The sequence below is a fragment of the Daucus carota genome, chromosome 4, assembly GCF_001625215.2.
Source record: "Daucus carota subsp. sativus chromosome 4, DH1 v3.0, whole genome shotgun sequence".
NCBI lineage: Eukaryota > Viridiplantae > Streptophyta > Magnoliopsida > Apiales > Apiaceae > Daucus > Daucus carota.
Window position 1 is genome coordinate 38,392,639 of NC_030384.2, and position 27,678 is coordinate 38,420,316.

Sequence of the window (27,678 nt, forward strand, 5' to 3'; positions counted from 1 at the left end):
AGACGAAGCTGGCTAAAGCCTAAAAGTAGGAGTAAAACATGCTATATATTTAGGTTTGACATTCACAACTTCATAAAGAGGAGAAAACAAGAGTGTCTTCATTTGCTCTGGGAACATAGAAACAACATAGAGCTTAGTCACAGATCCTGCAAAGCAAAGAAAGTGTGCAGAGAAAAGGTACACACTCTCTTTTCTCTCTCAATCTTTCGAAGCAAGTGTGCAGAGTCTCTCTCTCCCCCTCTATCTTTCTCTCTCTCGCTCCCCCTCCCTCCCTGTCACTACTTGTTCTACTCTCTCTCTCTCTCTCTCTCTCTGTCTGTCTGTTACTACTTGTTCTACTCTCTCTCTCTCTCTCTCTCTCTGTTACTACTTGATCTACTCTCTCCCTCCCTACTTCATATGATCTCCCTCCCTCTGTCTCTCGTTTGAAGTTCTTACTATATTTGGTTAATTAACTCATTTAGACAGATCAAACTACATATTTCCAATTTTTTTTCTGCTGATTGTAACTGCTGGAATTGTTTGCTCTTTTTACAGTGACAACTTTAAAATATTGCTTTAACCTTTTTCCAGTATAATTAATTAGATTTAATGTTAAAAATACCAATATACGGTATTAAACAATTGCATATCTTGCTCCACGATTCATCTTCAACTATTCTGCTCCTCGCACGTACTTATTTACACTTATTTATAATGTATTATATATGTTAGAAGAAAACTAAAAACGAGGTTCCTCTGCAGCATGATCTCAGTTGATTTATCTCACAAGTCAATATATAATGAATATAAAGACAATAATTCATGTGACAATTATTTTATAGACTTTTTATATTTCTAATATTATATTCTTCTAGGATAAATGTTACTGAAAAAGAGTATTTTCCGTGTTCTCTCTGCTAAAATTAAAACTATATATCCACTACAGACAAAGTAACCTAGCTTAATTTATACGGTATTCTTATACAAAGTAAGTAACATGCCACCGCTGAGAAATTAAAGTTCATGAGACCTCTAATCTAGTAAGAAATATTAGATAAGATTTTATATTTGGATTATGTTATACATCACGTTACAGATAATATTAGAAAATTAAAAGTTTGTCCACAGTAATAATTTAACTTGACCAATAGCGTAATTGCTTATAACTGAAAATGACCCCGAGAAAATGACTTGTGTTTACCAGTAATAAATATACTGATTTAATCACCGGATTAAGCCCACTGTTGTTTCAGGTTGCCGTATCTTCAGAAGATAAAGATAAATAAGATATAAGAAGCTAGGCTGTGGACTTGGCTAATACAGCATGATGAAGACGGGTTCAAACTCAAGGTAAGTGCTCCACTACTTGAGCATCCTTTATTAATCCAAATTGGTTATTCTGCTAATCAGCTATTTTGTTAATTAGCATAATTTGGTAGTACATGTGTAAATGCTCTAAGCATGTACCTGAATTTCCCACCCATATCATTGTTCATATGTCAACGGGGCCTGTTAAATAAAAATTTATTATTTATAAGTGAAAAGTAATTCTTCATTTAAACGTTTATATATAATTTTCTGGATATTTATGACCTATTAAATATAAAAATTATTAATATAATAGAAATATGTTATAAATTATATTTGGAAACTGTTCTATATATTTTTCATAAAAATTAAATTTCAAAAATAGATATAAATAAATGAAAGAAATTAAAATTTTCTTGTACGAATATAACTTATACTCCCTCCGTCCCACCCAATTGTTTAAATTGGGTTTGGGCACAGAGGTTAAGAGATATGTATAAAGTAGTGGAAAAAAGAGTGAAAAGTGGGTGAAGTGGTGGGATCCATTGATTTTTAATATATAAAAAAGAGATGGTGGAATAAAAGTAGTGTGAAAAGGAATGAAAAGTGAGAAAGTGGTGGGACCCAATAACTATTTTAGGAAAGTTTTGTAATGTAAAGAAATGAATGACACGTCCAAAAAAGACAACTGTAAAGAATATGGTGGGACAGAAGGAGTAACTTATATTCCCTCCGTCCCCCAGAGTAGTATACATTGAGGGACGGGGACGCGGCACGGACTTTAATGCTCCTATAAAACGTAGTTGTGTAATTTATTTTTAAAATTTTCTTTTTCTGAATTAAAGTTTAGATGTTATATTTTTATTCAGAAAAAGAAAATCTCAAAAATAAGTTACAGAACTATGTTTTATAAGAGTATTGAAATGCGTGTCGAACAGTTTACGTATACAATTAAATGGGACTGAGGGAGCAAGTTATAAGCCGGAAGAATAAACAATGGATTTAGCGATATTCGTATTGCGCATGAAACTAAAGAAGAACAAGTTACTGATGATTGATATCGAGTTCTGGGTAGTTAAAACGTCAAATCTGTGTACAGTTGTTTTTTCATAACCGACTCAAAAGTGATAAATCAGTCCTATCTATTAAAGGAGCGTTCAGATTAGGAAAAAATTGCTCATGAAATACAGGCCACAAGGCCACCACATATAACTAGGCCTGACAATTTGACACGTAACACGCTAACACGAAACGAAACGACATGAAAAAAATGGATACAGGTTTTGATTTTCGATACACGAAACACGAAAGTACACGAAATTACACGATAAATTTCGTGTCAGATATGGGTTTTCATTTGGGGTACACGAAATCCACGAAAGTACACGAAATATTTGTATATTATATTTATTATATATATATGTAATGATATATTAAATATATAATTGAGTATAAAGTATATATTTATATGTATGTGTGGATATATATTGTAGATACATTAACAAATTTATAAAGAATTGTATACAAGTATAATATATATCATTCACATTTAATAAATTTATAAAGGAAAATATATATTAAATCCATATTTTGATTAAAAAATATATTAATATTCTTATATATAATATACACGAAAAGTGCACGAAATATACACGAAACGATTCGAAACGGATACGGGTTTGAAATTAGGTACACGAAATTGATAACGGACGGATACAGGTTTTACCTTCGAGTACACGAAACATGAAAATACACGAAACGAAAGTATACGAAACGATTGTCACCCATACATATAACTATCAGGAAAATGTTTTTAGCTTGGACCATATCTTGGCTCTACACCTCGCCGTACAGGTGCATGAGAGAGTCGTAAGTAGTATATTGTAGTCCCCGATGGTGTTGACCTGTTCTCTATATTTGGTGATTTCCTTCATTTATTATATGAGCTGTAACCATCACGAGATGGCGGTGTCGATCGGTCCAGAAGGTGGCTCATTGTTTTCACAACAACACTAAACAGCTCAATCATCCTCTGGACCACCCTTTTGTTTACGCGTTAGGTTGGGCGCCACTTGCGGTTTTTTTTTTATGAGTTCTCACATTTGTCTATACTAGATTTTCTGACCCCTTTCCATTTATATTAAACCCTTCCTCTAATCTCAATTTTAGTATAGGATCAGATAACATAATTTACATAATTTTAGTATAGTATAGGATCAAATTTCAAGGATGTTTAGAAAAAAACATTCAAACAATCTCTTTGAAAGCAGATGGACAAATATTTTAAAACAAATGTATTTTGTGATGGAGGGAGTAAGTATGTATAAATTTCAGAGATCGAACAAAGCACATAGAATAATTAGAGTTGTGTAATTGTTTATAGTTAGATTCTAAGGGTAGGTAATGGCCACTAAATTCTCTAATTAACAAGAGATAGATAAAGGAGAATCTTCCGTTAAAAAGAAGAAAATAGAATCGGGTGGGATGTTATAACTTAGAAGTTAGAAGTAGTAGTAGTATACGAGGTTGGCGTGACTGCGTTTGGTCAACCAATCCGCTTTCTTACCAGTACCACTATATACCGCTATGCTAGTAGTGGATAATACTACCGGTAAACATTATCGCAGCTGGGTTATTACAAGTGGGCATAAAGGTGGAATCTTCCTCGAATTTGCTTATGTCTTGTCCAGGAAAGGAAAGATTCCTCGCTTCTCTGGACTCTTGCCTCCAAACTTAATTTTTCTCGATAATCATATTTCGGATTTTGCCCATTAACAATCTCTTTTTATTGAGCTAGAGGGTTTTTATTGGTCAGACCTCATTAATAATCATGACCCATGTAAATGCACAAAAAACATGACTAGTAAAAGCTCTTCATCTCAACAAAAAGTGATTGTTAGTCTGTGCACATGGGTACAGACTAGAAAGACCTATCATATTTAGCGTTTGCCATCTTAATTTACATTTAACATTTTGAGGTCACCTTATTTGGTTGACACTTAAATATTGAAATTTTTGGAAAAAATATAAAATTAAAGCCATTTGTTTGACAAAAAGAAAGAAAATATAATTTTCATAGAAGTGTGAATACTCACAAAACATGGTAAATTACTTACTCATCTTCCCCTTAGTTACTTGTATTTCCTGTAAAAATTTAAAAAATTATATATTAGCCAAACACAAATATCAACTTTTCATTTATTACAATTTTCATAATAAATTCAAATTACGTTAGAAATAAGTTCTCATTATCAAACGAGCACTAGATATTTAATCATTTGGAACGTATGCACAGGTCAAGGTGACATAATTAACCGGTATATTTCGGATAATAATTATGGGTCGTGCTCAAGTGAGAACCCATCCTTAAAATATAATTTTAGAATCATTAACATTCTGCTGCAAAATCTCAAATTTTAAATAGATTTTCAGGATATAAATCTAAATACATATTTTTTTGCATCATTATACGTGTTCAAAAATGATTTAAAAATATAATATATAAACACAATAAATTTTTTCATGTGTAGTTCTATTATAGAACCGTAATTAATATTAGAAATAAAACTAAGGGTTTTAAAGATTCTTGGATTAAATGTTCGGAGAGAAACATGACTCAGTATAAATAATCTAAAACTTATCTAACAAAAAAAATAGACTATCATACTTGTTGATTATATATTTATTACATTCAATCCAAAACATCTCTTAAATATAATTTTAATTAACCGAAAATTATAAGTGTTTATTAGCGTATGTCGTTCTCCTCTTAAATTTTGCCCAATATCTTTGAAGTTGGATGAAGATGCTTAGCTAAAAATTTGTAGTAATGTTTAGTCAAAAGTTAATCAATTTGAGCATTTAAAAATTAAAATGAACATGTAAAGTATCAAAGTTTCTATGATGGATACAACTGTGAGTTTGCTACCGCACAAAGTCACACACACTTGCTTCGCATATCTTCTGAATTTTCGAAGAAATTCTCGTTCACAAATATTTCAAATATATATGCTCAACATACATGTTTTCCTATAAACAAAAAATAAATGCATCATACACATTTTATATGCATGTAATTTCTTATTATTGACCAAGGAGAACACCGACCCTCCTGTATTTCTATTTTCTAGTGCATCAAACGGCAATCTCATCTAACTTTCTATCCATGTTGTTGTTGACAACTTTTTAGACTTTTGTAAACCACTTTATATCTTAATACCAACAGGCAACAGTACATCGTATCTAGCGTTTCTGCCTGCGACATAATTTACGTTACTCCATTATCGAATTTTTTTTTAATAAATTATTGTCGCCATTTTTCACAACTACGCACATGTAGCGATTTAGGTGGCTTCAACGGATACATCTGTCTCTATTTCTCTACGTCTAGTAGTCCATTATAAAACAAGTATATATTCAATCATTAATTTAGAAATAATCACACTTTATGTGACACTATCCACATTTTATATCCGGACATTATAGGGAGAGGAAAAATTAAAGTTAGGCCAACACATTATATTTGAAATAAATGAAAATATAATAATAATGGAAATAAACGGCGGTCATATGTAGACGCGCCAGATTCAGTTATTTGTGGTTCCTTCTTCTACGCATCCTTCCTTCCCCATTTATAAACCTCTTTTCATCAAATCACACACACAGAGAGATTTATGTGCTTACGGAATCAGTGTTATATTCATACCTTTTCTACCACCAGAGTTGCTCATTACCCTCCCTCCAATCCTCGCAAAATGAAGCTCAATCGCTCCGCCCAACAACACGAGGTAGCTCTCTCTCTCTCTCTCTCTCTCTCCCCCTCTCCCTCTCTCTCGCTCTCCCCCTCTCTCACTCTCTCAATTAGTTAGAATATGTAGTACATGTTACTGTTAGATTCATTTTTTTTTTTTTTTTTTTTTTTTTTGCTAAATGTACTGTTAGATTCATGACATGACTAGAACTGGCAGAGAAGTTGGGCTGAAATAGTGTGTTGTTTGGGTTGCTCCTGCCTGCAGCTCTTCTGGCCTAAGATCGTTATGCGCAAATGGCTCAATATAAGTGCCAAGGACTCCGATTACAGCGCTGATACCGAGGACGATGAAGATGATGACACCACTGACACTGAATTCGACACCGAAGGTCCGTGCCAATCCATTACTCTGTCTTGTTAATTTAATTTCAAAATTAATAGCTGATATAACTCAGAATTTTCTCCTAATATTTGCAGAATTTTGTGAATGGCCCACGGAATCCCGGTATAAAGATGATCAAGGGAATGATGTTAAACTTGATCACAATGGTAATGTCTGTTTGCTCAAAGTATTTTTTTTCTTTAATTGCTTAATATTTCTTGATCTGTTCTGGTATTCAATGTATTTTAAAGATGTCCGGAACAATTTATTTAAGTATTTGTATTTCCATGTAATGTCTTGCTACTTTGACTTGTCTTCCAGCGTATTTTCCTTGAAACAGGCCAACCTGTCTTAATAAATTAGCTGGAAATGAATCTAATTGTTTCTTATTTTTACATTAATTTACTGGAACCCGACTTGAGAACCTGCATATTTGACAAGAACTGGATCTTAAGAGGGATGTGTATCCATAAACTTTGCCTTTGCTTAGTTTAGTACTTTAGTTTAAGATTGTGAGATTTAGGTACTTTGATTAATTGAGTTTGTGGAATATGGGAACATATCTGAGGATATTTTTAGAATCAATGTCTTTTGGTTACCAGGTTCAAGGGCTCAATGGAATATGTTTCTAAGTATTTCTGAAAACTTTGTTATCCTTTTTTTACTGAGATATTGTTGCAATAAGTATGATATCACAAGTATGAGTTTATTCATGATCTTGTTAATTAGCTTTAATTTATTTATTTTTGAGCCTACAGGGGCTCTTCCTAGATCAAGAAGACGAAAGTCAGAGACATTCAGGGCTCAATATATAAATGCAAAGGAAATCAAGTATGCTGCCTCTCCCTTGATATAGATCACCTAAAGCAATTGGTAGTAATATGGCCATCATGTAACACACCTAAATTTTTTATACTGATACTTTTTGTCTGTGCTATAACTTATGTTATTAGAATACGTGCCGGCACATGGAATGTCGGAGGAAAACTTCCACCAGACCACCTGGAAATTGAAGACTGGCTTAATATCAGTGACCCTGCTGATATGTATGTAATTGGGTAAGTGTATTGTGAATTTAATTGCAATATATGTTTCAAGGAAGGTGAACTTCAAGTAAACTCAGATGCATCTTATTCAGTCCTCAACCCATATAATTCATTGCTTCATTCTCTTTTCCTTTAATATCTTCTTTTCTTCTCTATTATTACTTAGGAGCACTTTCTTGTGACTAAAATATACATCTGTGAATATCCAACGACTTACTGACTGAGATAAGCTATGTGTGGTTACAGTTTTCAGGAGATTATACCATTAAATGCTGGCAATATCTTCGGCGCTGAAGATAATCGCCCTGTTCCAAAATGGGAAAACATTATACGTGAAACGCTTGAAAAGATACAAAGTGGGAAGCCTAAGTATAAGTGTTACAGTGATCCTCCTTCTCCTTCAAGATTCAAGCCATCTGCTGATGCTCCAGACATAGAAAATGAAATATTACTTGAGACTGATAGCGACGGGGATGGTGATGGTGAGGAGGAAATATATCCATTAAATGAAGAACCAAATATTGATGAAGTTAGTGATGGACCAGTTGAGGGTCTAACATGGTTCCGCAGTAGTGATGCTTCTTTCCCTGCTTCTGATACCAGCTCAGGTATATCACTTGAACAGAAGTTACAACGACAGTTTTCTTCTTCAAAAAAGTTGGACAGATTGAATTGTTTCCGGACAGAAGATTCTGAGTTCAATGCAGAAGCATCGGTACCTTTACTCAATCGTAGATTAGCGAGAACAATCAGTGGGACTGAAAGGATGGGCTTGAGCTGGCCAGAGCCTCCACTAGATCTTTTAGCTCAGTGTGTGCCTGAGAGACCTGATTCAGTTAGATCATTTAAGTCATTTAAATCCTCCAAGTCTTTTAAGACATCCAACTCTTTTAAGTCATCTATAAATGTTGATCATAGAGTGCAACCAGAGCTTGCTTCACTTGCGGAAATTGACCTTGAATCCCTCATAAACCGGAAGAGAAGATCCCAATATGTAAGGATAGTAAGTAAGCAAATGGTTGGCCTTTTTCTTACCATATGGGTTCGCAGAAGCTTGCGAAGGCATATCCAAAATGTCAATGTTTCTACTGTTGGTGTTGGTGTTATGGGCTACATTGGCAACAAGGTTAGTATAATTTTATTCTCTTTTTGGCTTGTATCTCAATTAGGACTAGAGTTAGTGTGACAATATATCCTTCCATTCGTGCTTTTCTTGTTATATCTTATACTCGTGATTCTCTATTTAAAATTCATGTTAGCAAGAGTTGTTGATTATGCAATAGTAAAGGGTCACTGAGTGCAGTCCTTGTTACTTATTTCCCCTCGTAGCTTGTGTGAGCTTATAAACTTGTACGCAGATTTCTAGTTGGGACTATAGAGGTTGTGGATTTCTGTGTTGCATGATATTTTACTGTCTTTTTCCATGAATCGCTCTAGTTAAATCTATTTTATTTTTATTAAAAACCATATCTGCCTGTCCATATAATATTATTAAGCGTTGCTGTGGGGACCTACTTAGGAGCAAGCATATACCACCATGTACCCTTTAGGAAAACACTTGGGTTATTCTTTTGGAAGTATGCCTGCTCAAACAAGCAGGTGCCATCGATGCCTCTGGTGTCTTATCACCAATGGAAGGAAAAAGGGTGTTTATAAAGTGACCGCTCCTTGCATTCAAATGTCTCACTTGAATTACCATTCTCAACGGGAGCTCATTTAAACCACTTAAATCACACTATATATCACTTCATTAAATTTTTTGTAAGAAATAGCATAAAATATGATAAAATGGAGGTTATCTGCTGATCAGGCCACTTGTAAAATAACTATTTTACAGAGAAAACACAAAAATAACAATTAGAGTAAAGCACAAAGTATCAATTTTGTCACTTTTTTGCTTTTTCACTTTTGGCTCTCCCCTCAGCATATATGTTGAGGTTGCCACTGACTGTTGCTGTTCATGCGTGTCGTCTTATTTATTTCTCATGGCAAAGTTTCTATATATTTTTCAGGGATCAATATCAGTCAGCATGTCTATATTCCAGACTCTTTTTTGTTTCATATGTACTCACCTGACATCAGGCGAAAAAGAAGCAGAGGCAATTAAAAGAAATGCTGATGTGCATGAAATACATCGAAGAACTCATTTTAATTCTTTCTCGAACATTAGACTTCCAAAAACCATCCATGATCATGAGTAAGTACATAATCCAGTTATAGATTCCTGTTGGATCATTGTGATCTTTCTACAGCAAAATTTCATAATTCTTTTTTGATTACTTATATAGAAATTAAAAGTTAATGATATCTTACTCTGCAGACGAATAATATGGCTGGGTGATCTTAATTACCGTATAAGCTTGTCTTATGATACAACACGGCAGCTAATCTCCAAAAGGGACTGGTCCAAGTTACTCGAGTGTGATCAGGTAGTTTAACATTCCCCTTTTTAAATTTATTTAAGCAGACTTTGAAGAAAAATGGATTTCCATAGGCGTTATCTATACTAAAACGAGAAGCATCCTTTCTGGTTGTTTCTGTTTTCTTACTGTCAATTCAATACATTTGTAATGACCACTTTATAGACTAAATTCTTTTACCACTTTCCTGAAATTACTGTAATCCTAAATGTGGCATGCCCTGCCTCTGCAATTATGATAAACTCCAATGAATTTTATTTTCTTTCGAAAAACTTAAATCTGTTGTGAAATAATAGTTAACCCTTACAGTTGATATCAGGCAGTTGTTTGTATACTAGGATGCATAGTTTTGTATACTATGAATTAAAATGCTTGAATATGGGTTTATGTTGTCACACACACAAATTCATATTGTCATCATTATGCAACTGCTTTTGTATTAAGCTATCACGTACAGTTTGAGTTGCCATTTATGGAATTTTTCTATTGCATGTGATAGCTTATTCGAGAGCTTAGAAAAGGCCGCGCATTTGATGGATGGTCTGAAGGTACTTTAAATTTTCCACCAACATATAAGTATGAGGTGAACTCAGAGAAGTATTACGGAGAAGATCCAAAAGTTGGGAGGCGCACTCCTGCATGGTACGTTAGATCTTGCTTGCCCTGGAATTTGCTTCTACACTGCACACATATTATTTAGTTCCATTGTATTTGTTGTATGGACTTGATTGACTAACTTGTTAGTTGTTAGTTCCTCAAAAGGATGCATGGATTACCATTTGTACACAAAATAAGGAATCCAATATTCCAGCCTCTTTCCTTTCATCTCTCTATGGGGTACCCAGACACTTAAATTAGAAATATTTCAAGTCATCCTTTTAAAAAAATGACGAACTATTAAGTAATTTCTTCATACAGTAATAAAGCTTTGTATTTGTCAGTACCTCTTTCATATTAACTTCCATGTTTATTGTGATGATATGAGAATATTGTCATTGTTTCATCATTTGTAAGAAGTTTCTTTATAAACTAAAGTTTCACATTGCATATGGGGGAGGGGGAATTCAAGCAAGTTCTTAATTATTTAATTTATGGAAAATGGATTTTGTGGGCCAGCTAAACAAGTGTGCATCACTTTGTATGATGAACCTGATTACTTAGTATTTCACTAAAAGCCTGGCCAGTAGTCAAGCCTAAACCTTGCACAAACAACCTTTTAAAACAGTGCCCCATGTTGCTGAATGATATTAACACACATGATAAAAGCTAAAACTAAACTATCTAGAAAAAAGTATGCATGAACCTAAATCTGATTTTTTTGGCACCGACTAGTTATGAATCTATGTCTTGTTATTCAGGTGTGATCGAATTCTTTCATATGGGAAGGGGATAAAACTTATGAGCTATAAGAGGACCGAGCTCATGATGTCTGATCATCGACCTGTGTCTGCGACATATATGGTAGAGGTTGAGGTGTTCTCTTCGAAGAAGTTACAAAGGGCCCTAACATTCACTGATGCAGAAATTGAAGATTGCCAAGTTGTTTCCAACATATGACTTGATGGTCGGCTAACATTGGGAGAGGTCAGTAATCTGTCTTGATTGAAGTTGCAATTATGCTTTTATAATAGACATATAACTATATAAGTGTAATAGATATATAGATAAAAAGTAACACTCCATGTAGGATCACTTATAAATAAGAACCTAAGAGTTAAATAATGATTAAAGAGTAAGGGTACAATAGGAAGCAGCTCCTGACCAAAATAAATTTCTGGTTGTGCTGATTTTGTGTCACAAATATAGTTGAGAAATTAAGTGACTAGGGTTTTGAAAACAAGTTTTCAGGAAAATAATAACAATTATAAAATTATAAACAAAAAGTGCTGTTAAATTATATAAAATTGCAGCTACAACATTCTGCAGAACGAAGAGTTTTTTTGTTATCACCTAAATTATAACATATATGTATGGCTGCAGTGGAACATACAAGTACTTCATGATTTAGTGTAGTAGAAACATATACTAATGTTTTAAAAAAATTCGTCTGACTGCAGATCAGAAACGCTAGTTTTCTTATACTATTCTTCCTATTGCATTCAAGTGTCAATTATATTATTTATTAGCCAAGTGGATTTTTCATTCTGTATTATTTTCTAATTGCAAATTCCTTTTTCATGCAGGTGTGTATAATAGGACCGTTGTTTGCCATATGTGAAGCTACTATATGAAAAGGCTCATAAAACTTGTCACAATAGTCGCCGAAGTTCCAAAGCGTGTCTTGTGCTCTAATTATTTCTTTTTAGGTTGTAGGTTTGCGATTACCATGTAAAGGTTCTTGGTTCATCTTTCTCACCCTTTTTCATTTTCAGGCAGAGAAAGTTAGATTTATTGTATAGGAGTCACCGGTATAGAAGTTTTCGGTAGTGAAATAATCTCTTGCTACATGTTTTCAACGAGTCTGGATGTATCGTTTTGTCAATTCAATCATGTATATACTTGGACCTCTCTGAATTGAATGCAAAGGTTGCCATTTTCTTTGATTGGTAACAGTTACCATCTTTTAAATAATTTCGGCGTGCAAGTCAAATGTGGTTATAAATGAGCTGATATCTGTGCTGAAAATCTGACTGGACTTGTTCAACTCGTTTTCTAGTGGTACAGGTTTTTTGTACTGAATCATTGATTTATATACAGTACTTGTCTAATATTATGGAAAATGCGTGTAATAAATTGATGTATTTTTATCTTAATAAATGAATTATTGTGATATAATCTTGATAATTAAAATTATTCGGCCTCGAATTGTACATTCATGAAAATTAATTATGTACTAAAGTGTAATTATGTCAGGACATCTCTTTATTTTGTAAAATGTAAATACATAAAAAATATATTTATTTTTACAGTTTTTCTATAGTGTGACCATGTGGTGTGCCCGTGGCCACACACTAATTTATATTTATGTTGGCTTACGTTTTTTAATATTGATGGACCCTGTATTTACAACAATCACACTAATTAAAATCCTCCAATTTTATACTTCTGTTTTTTTTATATGTCACTTTTGACTTGAGCACGTAACTTTGGGTAATTTGATCAGATAGTAAAAATTATTTTTTTAATTGATTTTTTTTGTGAATTAAAATTTTGATTACATATTTTTATTCAGAAAAAAATTAAAAAATAATATTTTTAACTACTCAATCAAAATATTTAAAAATGTGTGTCAAAAAGTCAAATGTCATATGTCATACTCCCTCCGTCCCCTTTTACATGTCCACTTTGAAAAAAAAAATTGTCCCAAATTACTTGTCCACTTCTCTTTTCAAAGCAACTTTTTGTATGTTTTTTCAAAAAGTAACAACTTCCGATGTTTGACTAGCGCATATATATACACTACTCTATCTAATTCATTACATTTATTAGGGATATGTATGAAAACATGATTACCAACTAACATTTTTTTAAGATGCGTTTTTTTTCCAAAAAGGACAAAGGGAGTATGTTAGTAAAAAACTGAGGAGTAAATGTTAGTCTCAGCATGTCTCGCACACCCCCAACAAACCCTTAATTTTTATTATCAGAAAGAAGTAAAAATCAAACTGGCCCATGTAGAAGACGATGAGGTATGAAAAATGGATTTCGTAGAAAGTCGTCCTGGTCATGTAATAGTTTAGTCCGCATCGGATCTGAAAGTGATGATAGAGCTGGCTTATAAAATAGCAAAACAGTTGACTCTGCACCTACTTCCCCGAAGCACTACTAGTACCCCTACCGGTAGTGCAATTACAAAACATCAAACCCCAACTACACTTCAATTCACCATTACTCTCTCCCTCATTCCTCTCACCATGTTCCTTCTCAAGGTTCTCTCTCTCTCTCCCCCTCCCTCCCTCCCTCCTCTCTCTCTCTCTCTCTCTCTAATTGTGTAATATGTACTATGTTTCATTTGCAGACTTGGAGATCAACAGCTTTTGGCTTATATGGGTATCTCAACTTCACCAAGTCTAGCTTTTTGTAAGTTTTTACATGTATGCTATTCTTTTTTTTAGCGTTTGGGTTTGCTCACGTACACATTAATTAATATTTTTGTTTTATGTGTGAATTACACTGATTTGTTTGGTAATTTGGTTTAGTTTTAGTTTTCATATAAATACCTTGCGTACAAATTTTAACATTAAATAGGAAGAAAGTTGTTAATATAATTTTTCTCGTTGTGAAGTTGTATCTGGTAATTTATGTTTATTTTTCGTATCTGTATGTGTTTATACACAGACATGTAGAACTGTTTATTGTAATGCTATTGCTGATGTACTAGTACCGGAAATGATCACTGCACCCCCGCCCACATTAGATTCGATTAATCATATATTATTTGATTTGTGGGGTGCGTTTACGATCAGGTTTGCTATAGATTGTAGATGATGTGCACAATCCGCTTGATTACACTTGCATTTAAATGGCCAAAACATTTGAATTAGCTCTTGTAGATAAGTTGCGCGGATATAACATAGGTCTAGAACTAGAAGTTATACTCGTGTACAATTGGTAGTAAAAAGTTCCCGTCTCTTATTCTTGATTACACTGTGCATTTAAATGGCCAAAACATTTGAATTAGCTCTTGTAGACAAGTTGCGTGGATATAACATAGGTCTAGAACTAGAAGTTATACTCGTGTACAATTGGCAGTAAAAAGTGCCCGTCTCTTATTCTTTAGTAATTGTGTTGTTTTACTCTCTAAAGTTTTACCGGGCGTTTATAAATTTGTGCCTTTATAATTTTCTTATATCTGGTTTATTTTTGTTACAGGGAACACTCAAAGAAGTTCAAAGCAGAAGACATGCAAATTAAAATAGAAGGAAAAAATTGCATAGTCACAGGAGCAAATTCAGGCATTGGTTATGCAACTGCTGAGGGCCTTGCTTCACGGTCTTAAATTCAAATTTCAATTTTTCATCTCATTTTCCTGTATCTAGATCATATTGGCAATGCTTTCTCAGTGATGTGCTGCAGTCATTATTAGTTTATACATTTGTTTAATAATTGTATATTCTTATATTACTACTCCAGTGGAGCTACTGTCTACATGGTTTGCCGTAGTAAGGAAAGGGGAGAAGCTGCTCTTTCTGAAATTCAGTTAGCAACCGGGAACAAAAATGTTTACTTAGAGGTAATTGGTTCTCTGAACTTTTCAGTATATTTGTGTTGCTAGATGAAACTCTACAAAGGAAGCTCTCTATAAGCTAGTATTAGAAATAACATAAATTTGTTCCATAGAATTCACATAACAGTTATTTCAGATAAATCCAAGTATCCTATCCATAAATTTGCAGTATATTACATCTTTTACATGACATATCATATATATAGACAATCTTGTGGATTGGTGTTCATATAGACATATGCTTGTGCGAAATCAAATTAACAATTTTGGGATGTGAGCAAGAGGCAACGTTTACAGTGTCTCAACATTGTGTGGAGGGATGGTGAGTCAATTCATATGGTTGGATTTTTTTTTATTTTTTATTTGCAAATAGCAACAAAAATCGATGTCGAGAGTTGGATTTGAATCCACGCAGCGCCTTTGACCAACTCGACCATGTCCACTCTGTGACCAGAGTAATACTCATTAGTAATCTAGTTTTTCTTATCTACAGCCTAATCCGAAACATATCTATTAGTACTACGTGATGCATACCAGCAACTTGTATAAAGTAGATGTGAAGAAAACATAAAGATTGTACAACAGTAAGGGTCACAATTTAATACGAGCAGCAAGGCCAGACTTCACTGGTTAAAGTAATTCTATGAGGTTTTAATCCAAATGGCTTAAACCCAAACCTAATTTAAGAGAAGTTATTCTTATTATAGATCAAATTAATAAATTTTAGGATACCCGTATAATCCACTCAGTACAACGAAATAAAATACATAAACTTCCCAGCTAAAGTACCATTTGCCACCCTTGCCCTGACTGGAGAGTGGAGACTGTGACCCCTTGCTCAGGTAGATTCACATCTACCTATGATTACGTTGGTGCAGCTAAAAGTTTTTCAATCCTTCTTGTCTGCTTACTTTATGTAACCTGCAGGTGTGTGATCTTTCTTCTCTCAGGGACATCAAGGCACTTGGTTCCAGATTGTCTGAGAAAGATATTCCTGTTCATGTGCTGGTAATTTCTTTCCCACTACTATTTCCCTAAAATAAAATCATACTTGGTCTTATTAAAACCTAAAAGTGATGTCTAATCTAATTGGTTTTTACTATTTGTGTATTATATAGTTAAGTAGGATGTTTAAGCTCTACTGCGAAGTAAGCTGTACACCTTGTCGATATACCTCCCATACATCTACCCACACACATATACACCGTTTATTAGTCTTTACTTAACCTCCTTAATATTCTTTTTTCTGCTTCAGAAATTGACTCTGGGTTATATTTCTGCAGTATTCTCTTAATTTCCTGACTCTGCTTTATTACTCAGGTCAATAATGCTGGTGTACTAGAGCATAACCGTACCACAACTTCAGAAGGGTAACTCTTAGACTACTATATAGGAACAGATTTGTACTTCTAAGTTAATTAACCTACTTAGTCTTGATTGAGGTGATGATTAATTATGTTTCTTGTACTTGTTTGTTTTCTATAAAATCAGATACGAACTGAACTTTGCTGTAAATGTTCTTGGCACCTATACCATGACAGAATCATTGTTGCCCCTTTTGGAAAAGGCTGCACCAGATTCTCGTGTTATTACAGTCTCTTCCGGAGGAATGTATGCTGTACCCCTGACCAATGATATGCAGGTGAAGGAGCTGTGAGTTATCTATTATCTATCTTGCATATACTACTGATTGAAACCTAATCAGTTCGCTTGATACAGTTTAATGACGGCAAATTTACTGGGACGGAACAGTATTCTAGAAATAAACGGGTTCAGGTATTTGACGAGTATTTATACTTTACTCAAAGTTTGAGGGTATAAGGGTTAAGTATTATAGGGTGTTCTTAATTGTGTAGTTGTATTCTTCTTACCTTTTAGTGCCAATATTCATAGCACCAATATTGAAAAAAGTTGGAACAAAGATTCAACAATATTTATGTTCAAATCGTTGCTCTCTTTATCTATATTTGCTTAATATACGATAGGCTGTAAAATAAACAAGGGCCAAGCCCATCCTGAATTATGCAGCAAGCTTTATTACAATATACGTAGTGTCAGCTAATGTTATTTATTGGTGACAGTTTTTGCATAAACTCAATGCTCCACAAGATCCATATTTCAGGACCAAAACAACATTAATGCAAACTTCATTCTTTGTTTTTCATATGGTTTCAAAAATAAACTAAATACCTTCGTTCCACCTTACAAATAAATATTCATTCCTTTCTTGCACTCCTATCCTTCTCAAATCTTATGTTAAAAATTATACTCTATCATATTCTTCAATCACCTACTCTCATGTCCTTTGTTCTTCCTTTCACTACTAGTTTTGTTTGTACTTTTTATCACTTCTCACACCACATACAAAAAATGTGACATAAATGCTTCTAGTTAATGATTTTGCTTCATCACAATGAAATCCTTAATCAGGGTTCCATATTGACATACTATAATGAGGTGATATTGAGAAACTATTCTTTGCTAAAGTGGCACTTTTCCAAAATAAATTAGCAGGGTAAAATGATTTATTGCGTTCAGTAATATATAAAACTGTAGTGATAATTTTCAATACCTATGCTCCTTTAGACGGAAGCGCCACATGTTATACCTTCTTACAATAAATATGTGATTTGGGACGTAATTTTTTGATTAATGGTACTATGTCAATTGAAAATTCTATCATAGTTAATTAATCGTTAGTTCATTGCTGTTTCAGGTAGCATTGACTGAAAAATGGTCTGAAATGTATGGCCAGAAGGGGATTGGATTTTATTCAATGCACCCTGGTTGGGCAGAGACCCCTGGAGTGGCCAAAAGTTTGCCGGGTTTCGCTAAATCGTAATGACTTTTCTTTATTACTTCCTCATCTGAATTCAAGGGAAAACCAAAATGAGTTATTAACATGCAAGTTTAATTCCAGATTTGAAGGAAAATTAAGAACAAGGGAGGAAGGAGCAGACACTGTTATCTGGCTAGCTTTACAGCCTAAAGAAAAGTTGGTGCCTGGAGCATTCTATTTTGATAGAGCTGAAGCACCAAAACATCTATTATCCACAGTTACAGGCTCCCATTCTGCAATAGACTCCATGCTTGAAGAACTTCGTTCCATGTCCGGTATTTCATCATGAATGTAAACACCTGATCATACATTACAGTGCGGGTACTGTGCTTGCATTATCTTTGCCAACTTGATGTTCAAGGTGTGCAAGGTCTATAGTATTCAAAATTAAGCTCAAAATTATTAATTAAGTACAAGCTTTGTAATATAGGTGCCTAGCCTTCTGTGATCGAAGGAAAAACACCCGTTTTTCCGGTTGCCAACTGAAAGTGTTATTTTTACCAAAGGTCTCTTTGCCTAATGATATCGACCTCATTCCCTTGCTTCACGGGAACAAAGTGGGTGCGTGTCATTGTCTGTGTGTTGGGCATTTCTTTGCACCCCTAGACCTTTTCTGAAATGTGTAAACTACTATAAAATTATGTATAATCAGTAGATATTGTTACGATGCTTTAATGATTTTTAGTTATGTTCTGTTGAACACTACACGAGGTTTATAGACGTTTTTGGAGAATAAAGGGGAGTCAAGATTTTGTGTGTATATATAAGTGCTGGCAAATCCCTTATCCTTCCACTTACTAGCAAGGAGACTATAGCTAAGCCCTTCATAGTGCCATAAAAAATCAACATAAAGAAGTTGATGCTTGAGCTTTTCTCACAAGGTAACATATAATTATGACTTCTCTTTTTCAAATTCTTCTCGGCTTCTTTTTCGACCATCGGAATGGAATATTATTCTCTAAAGTATTATACAAATCATAGAAGAAAGTTTAGAGATACATTGTTTTGTTATGTTCTTATTCTCCTTTGAATAGTAGATCTTTTTCCTTTTCTTGACAGATACGAGCACCCTATTCGGAAATTAACCTTTCTATTGTAATGAGTTATGATGATGGATAAGGTATGCTTACGCTTGACTCTTCTTATGAGTTGCATGATAGCCGATAAGATCTACCGATAAATATTTGTATGTGTAATAAGACGGAAACTGACATTATTGCATTGTTTTTAGTCTATGGATTTTAATGGATTGTATGGGATTTTGATTTTTTGCGGATTCTTGATCAAATGTCGCAGAGTTGATAGGATTTAGGTACAATGCTTCAAAATCCCATTGAATATGGTGGGATTTCAAAAAACTTAAAATACACTGAAGAATGCCACAAAATCCATCATTTTATGTAATGAAAAAAAATCCATCAGCATTTGAATACCATCAGATTTTAATGGATTTTAAACAATCCCAATTGAATACCATCGGATTTTAAATCATAATTTAAAATCTCAATTGAATACCACTAGATTTTGTAGCATAGTTTAAAATCCCAATTGAATACCTCAAGATTTTAATGGATTTCAAACAATCCCAATCGAATACCCTCGGATTTCATGAATGCAAAAAAATGCTTTAAAATCCCAATCCAATACACCCCTCAAAATCCCAATCGAATACACCCCCGTAAGTTTGTTTGATATACTTTTTCCTGCAGTGACTCAACTTTTTTTAAAAAAAATTGATAAAATTACCCATAAGTCATAAATTATTCATATATAATTGATAGAATATATTTTTATATATATTCTATATGATTTTATTCTCATATTTAATTATATTTTGCACTGATTTGGATATTTATTTAATATATTTTAATGTTTTATTGTAGGAAATAAAGAATTCCAAGTTGAGAAGGATTTGGAGATAAATTAGCTATTTTGGAGCTAATTTCTATTAAAATTCGGATTAATTGGGTTCTACCCGATTTCTGCACTGTTTGGCCCATAACTTGAGTTCTGGATGTCGGATTTGGACGATCTTACAGCCCACGCGAAGCTCTTGGAATTTCCTTTTATTTAGAAGTGGTCCAGTAAGCAAAGTCCAACAGGAAAAGCCCGAAAACAGAGCAGAAAAGAAAGCTGCGAATTTTGAGAGAGAATCCTTGTTGGTTTTGGAATTCTATTTTGTATAATGATTTAAAATATTAGAAAGACTTTTATTATAGAAATAGGATCAGATTTTATTATAAAAAGATTACCATTAGAATAGACATTTTTTTAGATACGCTACTTTTACAGAGGGTTAGGTTTTTCTTCTCTTCTCTTCATACGTTGTTCTAGACATTATTTTCTCCATTAATAGAAGTTTTGAGGTATTTCTTGATCATCTCTTGTTTATTTGTTAATGTTTTATATGGCTCTCTTCACTATTCTTGTTGCTTTTACTTTCGCTACTATGTGTGAGTAATTCCATTCTAGGACGGAAGGGGAGCCATGTTTGCACCATTATAATGCTTTATTTTCATTAGTGGTTTAATGGGTAACGTGTAATTCTAGTCTATATGTCTTGATGTTTGATCTGTGTAATTGGCCAATATCATAGATTGATTGTATGCAAATAGGAGTACAAGATCGAGAGATGTACTTACTAGAGGCACACATAAGATTAGCGGGATTGAAATTGAGTGCGAGAGCATCAATGGATTCCTGAGAGTGTTAATGCTTGAGAGAGATTAACAATTGCTCTAATTACATGACTTGTTGAATTATTATATGAACAGCTAGTTTTGGTGTAAGCATGGTGAACCTGAATTGTCCTAGACTTTAGTTAATTGATTTAAATCATCTTTATATTGCATTATTTAGTTAGTAAAAAAATCTTAAATATTCGTTTGTCTTGTGAAACAATTTGTGATAATCGGATTAAGATTCTTGAAACTTGTCTCCCTGTGGATTCGACCCGTACTTGCTAGTCTCTGTTTACAACAGGCACCGTGCACTTGCGGTAGATATAAATTTTACACATCAATAATTTTTATTTTCATTATTATAATATATATAACTCACAAGTCATTAATAAAGCCAAAATTATGTTAAGTCATAAGTCAAACTGTCTGGTTCTTACTTCTCTGTCCGACTTGCTGACCAACAGAGTTGGTTTGGTTCATATGAACACCCTTTCTGCATAGAAAATTGTCTGGTTTGGTTCATATGAACACCTTTCTACATTTAGAACACCGTCTAATTTCTTGTACTGTTGGTAATTGCTTAGACTATTTGCTTTTAACAATGTGAAAACCTTGTATTATGTTATTAATAAATGGAACTCCAACTTCTTTCTGAATGGTCCATACACGTCTCTCCAGGGCTAAGGCCATAAATTTTCAATACATGACATCAACATAAGACTTGCAAACCAAACTTTTATATTTATTTGAATATTGAACAAGAGATCAGCTGACCAAGGCAACAACACTTGCTTACTAAACAACTACAACATTTTCAGACTATGCAACCTGGAAATCAAGACCAGTGTAATGTCGATGACATGTTCACATTACATTGAGCTCAATTCTTTTGCATTATTCCATACATAAGTGATGATAGCTCGCTCAAGTTGGTTGCGAAAAACCATTTACAACTTCGCAAGAGATGCTCTTAGTGGCCATAAGCTGGGGCTTCCTCAACCAGTATTGAGCAAACCTCTGCCTCGCGTACTCCATGTAATCAAAGTCAATATGGTTCACGTGCGCCTGCACAACAGAAACAGAATAAACCCTATATCAGATGTTCTGTTCTTCCCTGTTTACGACGATAGCTACATGTAGAAATGCAATGCAATGCATACCGAAATTATCCCCCATAAGCCCCAGAACAGATGGTTTGCTAGAGTGTACTTCTCTATATCATCGACGAACCTCTGCACTTCACTGTCATCCAGTAGGTCGCCTATGTACATACAAGTAGATATCATCAAGCATGTTCAGACAAAAAACAGACCCCTAAAGAACATAGCACTTAATACAAATGACTAACCATCTGAACCAAGATACGAACGAACAAATCTTTCACGTTCCTCCAGGCCTAAACAACAAACATTAAAGAAGTTAGAGCAACTTCGCTTAAATAGACCTTCTTGCTTTAGGTTTTCGTACAAAAAGTAGGAAGCCTTCAGGATCATAAATCTGCGTATCACTTAGACATATTCATACCTGGATATATGCCATAGTCTAGAATATGTGGTTTCTCAGAGTGATAGTTTGCTGCCATTTCACAGAAGTGATTTGCAAGGTCATAGGCAACAGGATTGTAACTGGCATACTCGTAATCCTGTAAACAGACAATTACTCTTAAACTTCAGTAGACATATAAATAAATCAGAAAAAGAATTCATTACATTTCTAGATCAAGAAAAGAACTTACAATAATAGTAACTGATTTTGTCTTCTCATCAATCATAATGTTTCCATATTGCAAATCATTGTGACAAAAGGCAATCTCCTGGTAGTCCTGTGACAAGTCTTTCTCCAGTGTGTTAATCTCGTGTTCAAGAATATCCAGGTGAAACTCCTTAGCTTGTTCATCGGAACAGTGATCTATGGCCTTGATAAGCCAGTTTCTGACAGAAACATGACAGAGTTAGTTCTGTGCTGTCTTTTAGCATAAGAAGTGTAAAAGAATTATCTCTTGCTAGTTGCTACTATATCTATTTATACCTCAATCTGTCCCAAAGTATCACATCTTTAGAACCAGGCATATCAAGTTGGTGAAATTCCCTCAACTTAGTTGCTATCAGAGACGACGTTTCAGGATCACGAAGATCACTAGCTGATAGAGTCTGAAAGTGCAAAAACAAGATGGTGAGAAAAACCTCATTTAGATAAATTCAGATAATTTCAATACTTTTGCAGAGCAATCACTTTTATTCCGGAATCATGACAATTAATACTTGCGTCTCTTCTACTTCTATGAACTAAATTAGAATTATCACATTACTGCATCTTAGTTCAATTATAGCATACAGTATCTTACTAATTGCTGCATCTTGAAGTTTTTGTTAAGATTCGAATAGTATGTACCTTGGCATGAATGAACTCTTCAACTCGCCCTTGTGGGAACTGTCCAAGAAGGCGAGGACCTTGTCCGTGCTTTGACAGACACTCGAAAGTTCTAATTTCCTCATCTCTGTCAAAGAAAACATCAACACCTTCACCATAAATCCGAACCAGAACAGTTCTGCAGACACCTGGAGTCTTTGCAGGCCAACTTATCCGATAAACCTCATTAGTCATAGCACCACTCAAATGAATCACTTTTATCGTATCAAGATCGATCAAATCGCCCCACTTTAAAGCCAATGCGAACAATAACTTCAACAATTCATCGGGTAGACTACTCTCTGTGAATCCGTTTGTCTTAACTGCCATTTCTTTCCAAAATTCGCTATACCTTAACACAAGAAAGAAAAAGCTTCAGCTTAAAATCGAAAACAGACTGACAACTCAAATACTTTCATAGTTTCGAGAAAAGACACATGGAAATTTATCGATATCGATCTCATAAGTATCATACAAAATCTCATTAGTCGAATCACTTTTTCGAGAAATACGAAATCAAGTTCGAAAACAAACAACTTACCAAATTTCGCAAAAACAAATCAAACGATAATATCCAAATCAAGACTCATACAAACATCAAGAACTGAAAGCACTCACCAAGAAAAAGAAGAATGATCCAAGAATAGAGCAGAGCTAAGAAAAACAAGAAATGAAGTAATGATCAACCGACCCTTATGAAATAATGACTCTAAAGTCAAAGATAGAAGGTGGTATATATAGACTATTTTCAGTTTTTTGTAATAAACAAAATAAAAGAAACAGAACATAAAAACCAAGAATCTGCTTTACATTGGCTTAGTTAATGTCTAAAAATACGTACAGAATCAAAGTCCAGAGTCAGATACTATAATAAGACGTTGAAAATTGTGCAATCTTGCGTGTGCATTGAAGCGCGTGAAATGTAACAGCCAATCATAGTGTTACACGTAGGAATGATAAAATTGCGGTTGAAATTGTACCGCGTAAATTTGGAATCCTGGATGCCGACAGTTGGGATGGAACTGTAACTCTGTAGATTGTACTTTGTTGTTATTTACCGATTTTCCGTGAGGTACTGTATTTTTTTCATTTATAAAATTAATATTCTATATTTTTTGCCAAGGCATATATTATATTTTTATTTAAAATAAATAAAAAAGAGGGAATTATATTTGTAATTGTAAGCTATAAAATCCAAAAATGAGGCTATGGAAATTAGTGAATAGATGAAAGTCTTTGGAAGGTTAATTGTATATTTAATCATCATCAAAAATTTCATTTAATATAATCAATTTCATGTACATATTTTGTGTATGTTTCGCAAATGATTCCTTGGCAAACAAAAGACTTTACATATAAAAAAAAATATATTCATACATCCTTACAATTATATATGAAGAAAGTGTTTAATTATTTAAATAAATATTTTTAAAATAAAATACATACTTGCCTGTTTTTCTGAAATAAACTCCCCGCAATGCGCGAGAGACTTGCACAAAAGGCTATGATGATGTATAGAGGGCTATAATTAGTTATTGGATCAACCTGCCCCTCCCTCTCTATACACTCCTGGCCTCTCCCATAAAATTTCTAAATCATGCCTTTTATAATGGAGATTTTTCAGAAAAGTCATCATAAAATTGAAGTGGTGTATTTAATTGGATTCTCTAACATTTTTTTGAAGTTAAGGAAAATCATATGCGAGATTTTATAAAATATATTAGATTCTTTAATCATTAAATCTAATCATATCTAATTAAATAATCATTACATATGATAATATTTAAAATCTGATTGATTTTGTTTGAAAGAAAATTTGATGGGTTATTTTTACATTTTATAAAAGGATAGATTACCAGAGATTTGTTAACGCATTTAATGATCCTATCAAACCACCATAAATTAAAATAATTTCAAAAAATCTAAATTTAAATTCAATATACTCTCCATCAATTTTATAAAATTTTACATGAACTTCATTAAACTTTAATATAATCAAACTCAACTATAATATATTATAATCAACCAATTAAAATATATTAAAAGAAGTCTTAAATGTATTCAATAATAAATATATCAAAAGTTTGAGATATTTAAATATTATTTTAATTATCAATTAATATTTGATGATATTCAATTAAAACTTGTAAATTATATTAAATGTCGTATATTGAAGGAATCTAATTAAGATCATTTAAAATTTATTTAAATTTCATGACATTTTTAAGTTGATGGATCGTTTTAGAGTTTGTAAAAGATTTGTGTCATTATAGTGAACTGAATGGGCCAGTTGCATTTAATAGAATAACTAATTAATTAAATCATGACACATGATTTTTGGGATTAATTTTTAGAATAAGTAGAAAGCTATTACATTTTATTTATTATATAATGAATTTTAAGATTTTTTTAGTGTAAATTATACTTTTATAAATTGTTCGACATATATGAAAATTTGAAGGATGGTTGAATGTGAGAATAACATATTCCAAACCATAACATGATATAATGAATATTAAAACTAAAATTTAATATTATAACATGATATAATGATTTTGAAGGTGCTATATTTTGATTTAATCTTAATTATCTTTTAGATATAATGTATTGTTATTTATTAAAATATATGAAAAAGTAATTACATATGGGTTATGGTTGGGCTACATGTTGCGGAATGGAATAAAATTGGACTATCCTACCTGCTCAGAAACAAATTCAGTCCTGTATTGGAAGGAATTGGGCCTGGAAATTGGAATAGTTCATCCCATCCTTGTAGACCAAACAAACAACCAAGTTTCTACTTCTGCCCCCGGATCATTGTTCAGAATTCCATTCAATCCAACGCCAATAGGGATGGCAGTTTTACCCGACCCGTTCCGATCCGATTGGGTCTACCCGAACCCGATTTTTTTGGATCTGGATCCGGATCTGGATCTTATTTTTAGACCCGAAAGAGTTTGGATCTGGATCTCAGGTATTCCGAACCGAGACCCGACCCGAAACCCGATATAAACCCGATCCGAACCCGAAACCCGATAAAAACCCGATACAAAATATTATATATATATAGGGATAGGATCAAATAAAAACTTTTTTAAGTTACAAACTTACAAACTTTTTTTTATTCTCCTATCGTGTTAATCCTTAGTTATATAAAGTATCCATGTTGAAAATTCTTCAAAAAACATCACAATTTTTAAAAATAACGCATAAATAAATCGCGTTTTCAACACATTTATAACTGGGGTTCAACGTCGGGTGTTGAACACTAATTATCATTGTGTTGAATATATCTAAAAAGCTGTTTAAACTATATCTCCGGGGTTTGGGTAGGGTCTAGAAACATAAATATTAATTATATAAAATGTTTACCTTAGTTCTTACATTTAAAAATTGGTTTATGTACTTCTCCACCACTATTTTAATCGATGTTCAACAAAATATGTTAAAAAAATGTTGAACTCAAGTTATATATGTGTTGAACAAAAAAAGTTTGTAAGTTTGTAAGTTTGTACCAGAACCCTCCCCTATATATATATATATATATATATATATATATATATATATATATATATATATATATATATATATATATATATATATATATATATATATATATATATATATATATATATATATATATATATATATTATGTATATATATATATATATATTATGTGTTTAATGTAAAGTATACGTATTGAAATATTATGGATTATTAGGTATGAATATTAACATTTTACTTAATTTATATTCATTTCATCAATATTTTTCTCAGTTATCGTGCATTAAAAATCTAAATATAATAAAAATATAAAATATAAATGATAAGTTGAATGATTGTATACAGTTAAGTTAACATGTTTCACGTGTTTATTGTATTAGATGAAACTTGTAAAACCCATTTTATGTTCCTAAATTTTAAAAAAATCAATCATCACATTTTTTAAATACCCGAATTAGACCCGAACCCGAACCGAAACCCGAAAAAACCCGACGGATCGGATCTGGATCTTCATTTTCCAGATCCGGACCCAAACCCGAACCGACCCGAAATATAATGGATCGGGTTTGGATCTCAAAAAACCCGACCCGACCCGACCCGTTGCCATCCCTAAACGCCACACTGTGGTGGACAACTATTTTTTATAAGCCTGTCTGGGAATCATGATTCGATTTCTGAATTTGAACAAATAACATGTTTAGAAAGTTAGATTTTGATTTCATTTGAAATCTAGACATTTAAATATCGGTATAAAGCTGAAAATTAGAAATGACAACTCATTCTATCATTTAAAATGAAATTCATGTTTCCAAACGACTCTTAATGATTTTTAAAATTTTAACCGTGTCAACTAATCGCTAGTTTAATAGCCTTTAGGATATGTTCCGTTTCCATTAAATATTGATCAGGCATTGAATTGGTTTTTGAAAAATCAAATTAATCAGTCAAAAATTAGTATAACCAATTGAAAATATGTGCATGAGATATAATATCATAAAACAAACTCGAGCATCAATTCGATTAAATTATTTCCAAATGAAAAGAATCTAATGAATAATCAGTTTTCTAACATGTTTTGATAATTTTAAACGAACTCAGCCTAAATAAAATAATAATGACAGATACAAGAAAAACAGCCTTGCTGTGAAATAAACAAGTGTGCAATACAAACAAAAAATACATGGAGGAC

The 27,678-nt window shown here is 33.0% G+C and overlaps 3 protein-coding genes across 11 annotated transcripts; 2 read left to right on the forward strand and 1 right to left on the reverse strand.

Moving 5' to 3' along the window:
• LOC108218910 (type IV inositol polyphosphate 5-phosphatase 3) lies at positions 1 to 12,459 on the forward strand. Of its 7 annotated transcripts, XM_017392077.2 has the most exons (13): positions 1 to 177; positions 1,236 to 1,332; positions 6,011 to 6,077; positions 6,306 to 6,429; positions 6,518 to 6,589; positions 7,181 to 7,253; positions 7,376 to 7,480; positions 7,715 to 8,594; positions 9,481 to 9,665; positions 9,789 to 9,897; positions 10,388 to 10,530; positions 11,247 to 11,472; positions 12,072 to 12,459. In XM_017392077.2, the coding sequence occupies exons 2-12, from the start codon at positions 1,307 to 1,309 to the stop codon at positions 11,443 to 11,445; spliced, it is 1,983 nt and encodes a 660-aa protein (XP_017247566.1). In that variant the 5' UTR covers positions 1 to 177; positions 1,236 to 1,306; the 3' UTR covers positions 11,446 to 11,472; positions 12,072 to 12,459. The 7 variants fall into 7 exon arrangements, with proteins under 7 accessions (XP_017247566.1, XP_017247563.1, XP_017247564.1 ...); XM_017392074.2 differs by lacking the exon at positions 12,072 to 12,459 and having other exon boundaries at positions 41 to 177; positions 6,249 to 6,429; positions 11,247 to 11,466; XM_017392075.2 differs by lacking the exon at positions 12,072 to 12,459 and having other exon boundaries at positions 41 to 177; positions 6,258 to 6,429; positions 11,247 to 11,466.
• A 966-nt stretch (positions 12,460 to 13,425) lies between these two features.
• On the forward strand, positions 13,426 to 18,569 carry LOC108219511 (uncharacterized). Of its 2 annotated transcripts, XM_017392993.2 has the most exons (10): positions 13,426 to 13,757; positions 13,847 to 13,908; positions 14,701 to 14,820; positions 14,962 to 15,061; positions 15,983 to 16,063; positions 16,376 to 16,425; positions 16,547 to 16,697; positions 16,775 to 16,831; positions 17,772 to 17,893; positions 17,976 to 18,569. In XM_017392993.2, exons 1-10 carry the CDS (start codon positions 13,590 to 13,592, stop codon positions 18,181 to 18,183), a joined length of 1,119 nt encoding a protein of 372 aa, XP_017248482.1. In that variant the 5' UTR covers positions 13,426 to 13,589; the 3' UTR covers positions 18,184 to 18,569. The 2 variants fall into 2 exon arrangements, with proteins under 2 accessions (XP_017248482.1, XP_017248483.1); XM_017392994.2 differs by lacking the exon at positions 13,426 to 13,757 and having other exon boundaries at positions 13,832 to 13,908.
• A 2,723-nt stretch (positions 18,570 to 21,292) lies between these two features.
• On the reverse strand, positions 21,293 to 23,767 carry LOC108215891 (probable choline kinase 3). 2 transcript variants are annotated; one of them, XM_017388502.2, is made up of 8 exons: positions 23,603 to 23,767; positions 22,967 to 23,336; positions 22,604 to 22,725; positions 22,311 to 22,506; positions 22,100 to 22,217; positions 21,924 to 21,971; positions 21,736 to 21,836; positions 21,293 to 21,640 (listed from the first exon to the last, which is right to left on the reverse strand). In XM_017388502.2, exons 2-8 carry the CDS (start codon positions 23,312 to 23,314, stop codon positions 21,500 to 21,502), a joined length of 1,074 nt encoding a protein of 357 aa, XP_017243991.2. In that variant the 5' UTR covers positions 23,315 to 23,336; positions 23,603 to 23,767; the 3' UTR covers positions 21,293 to 21,499. The 2 variants fall into 2 exon arrangements, with proteins under 2 accessions (XP_017243991.2, XP_063948518.1); XM_064092448.1 differs by having other exon boundaries at positions 23,526 to 23,679.
• Positions 23,768 to 27,678: the final 3,911 nt, after the last annotated feature.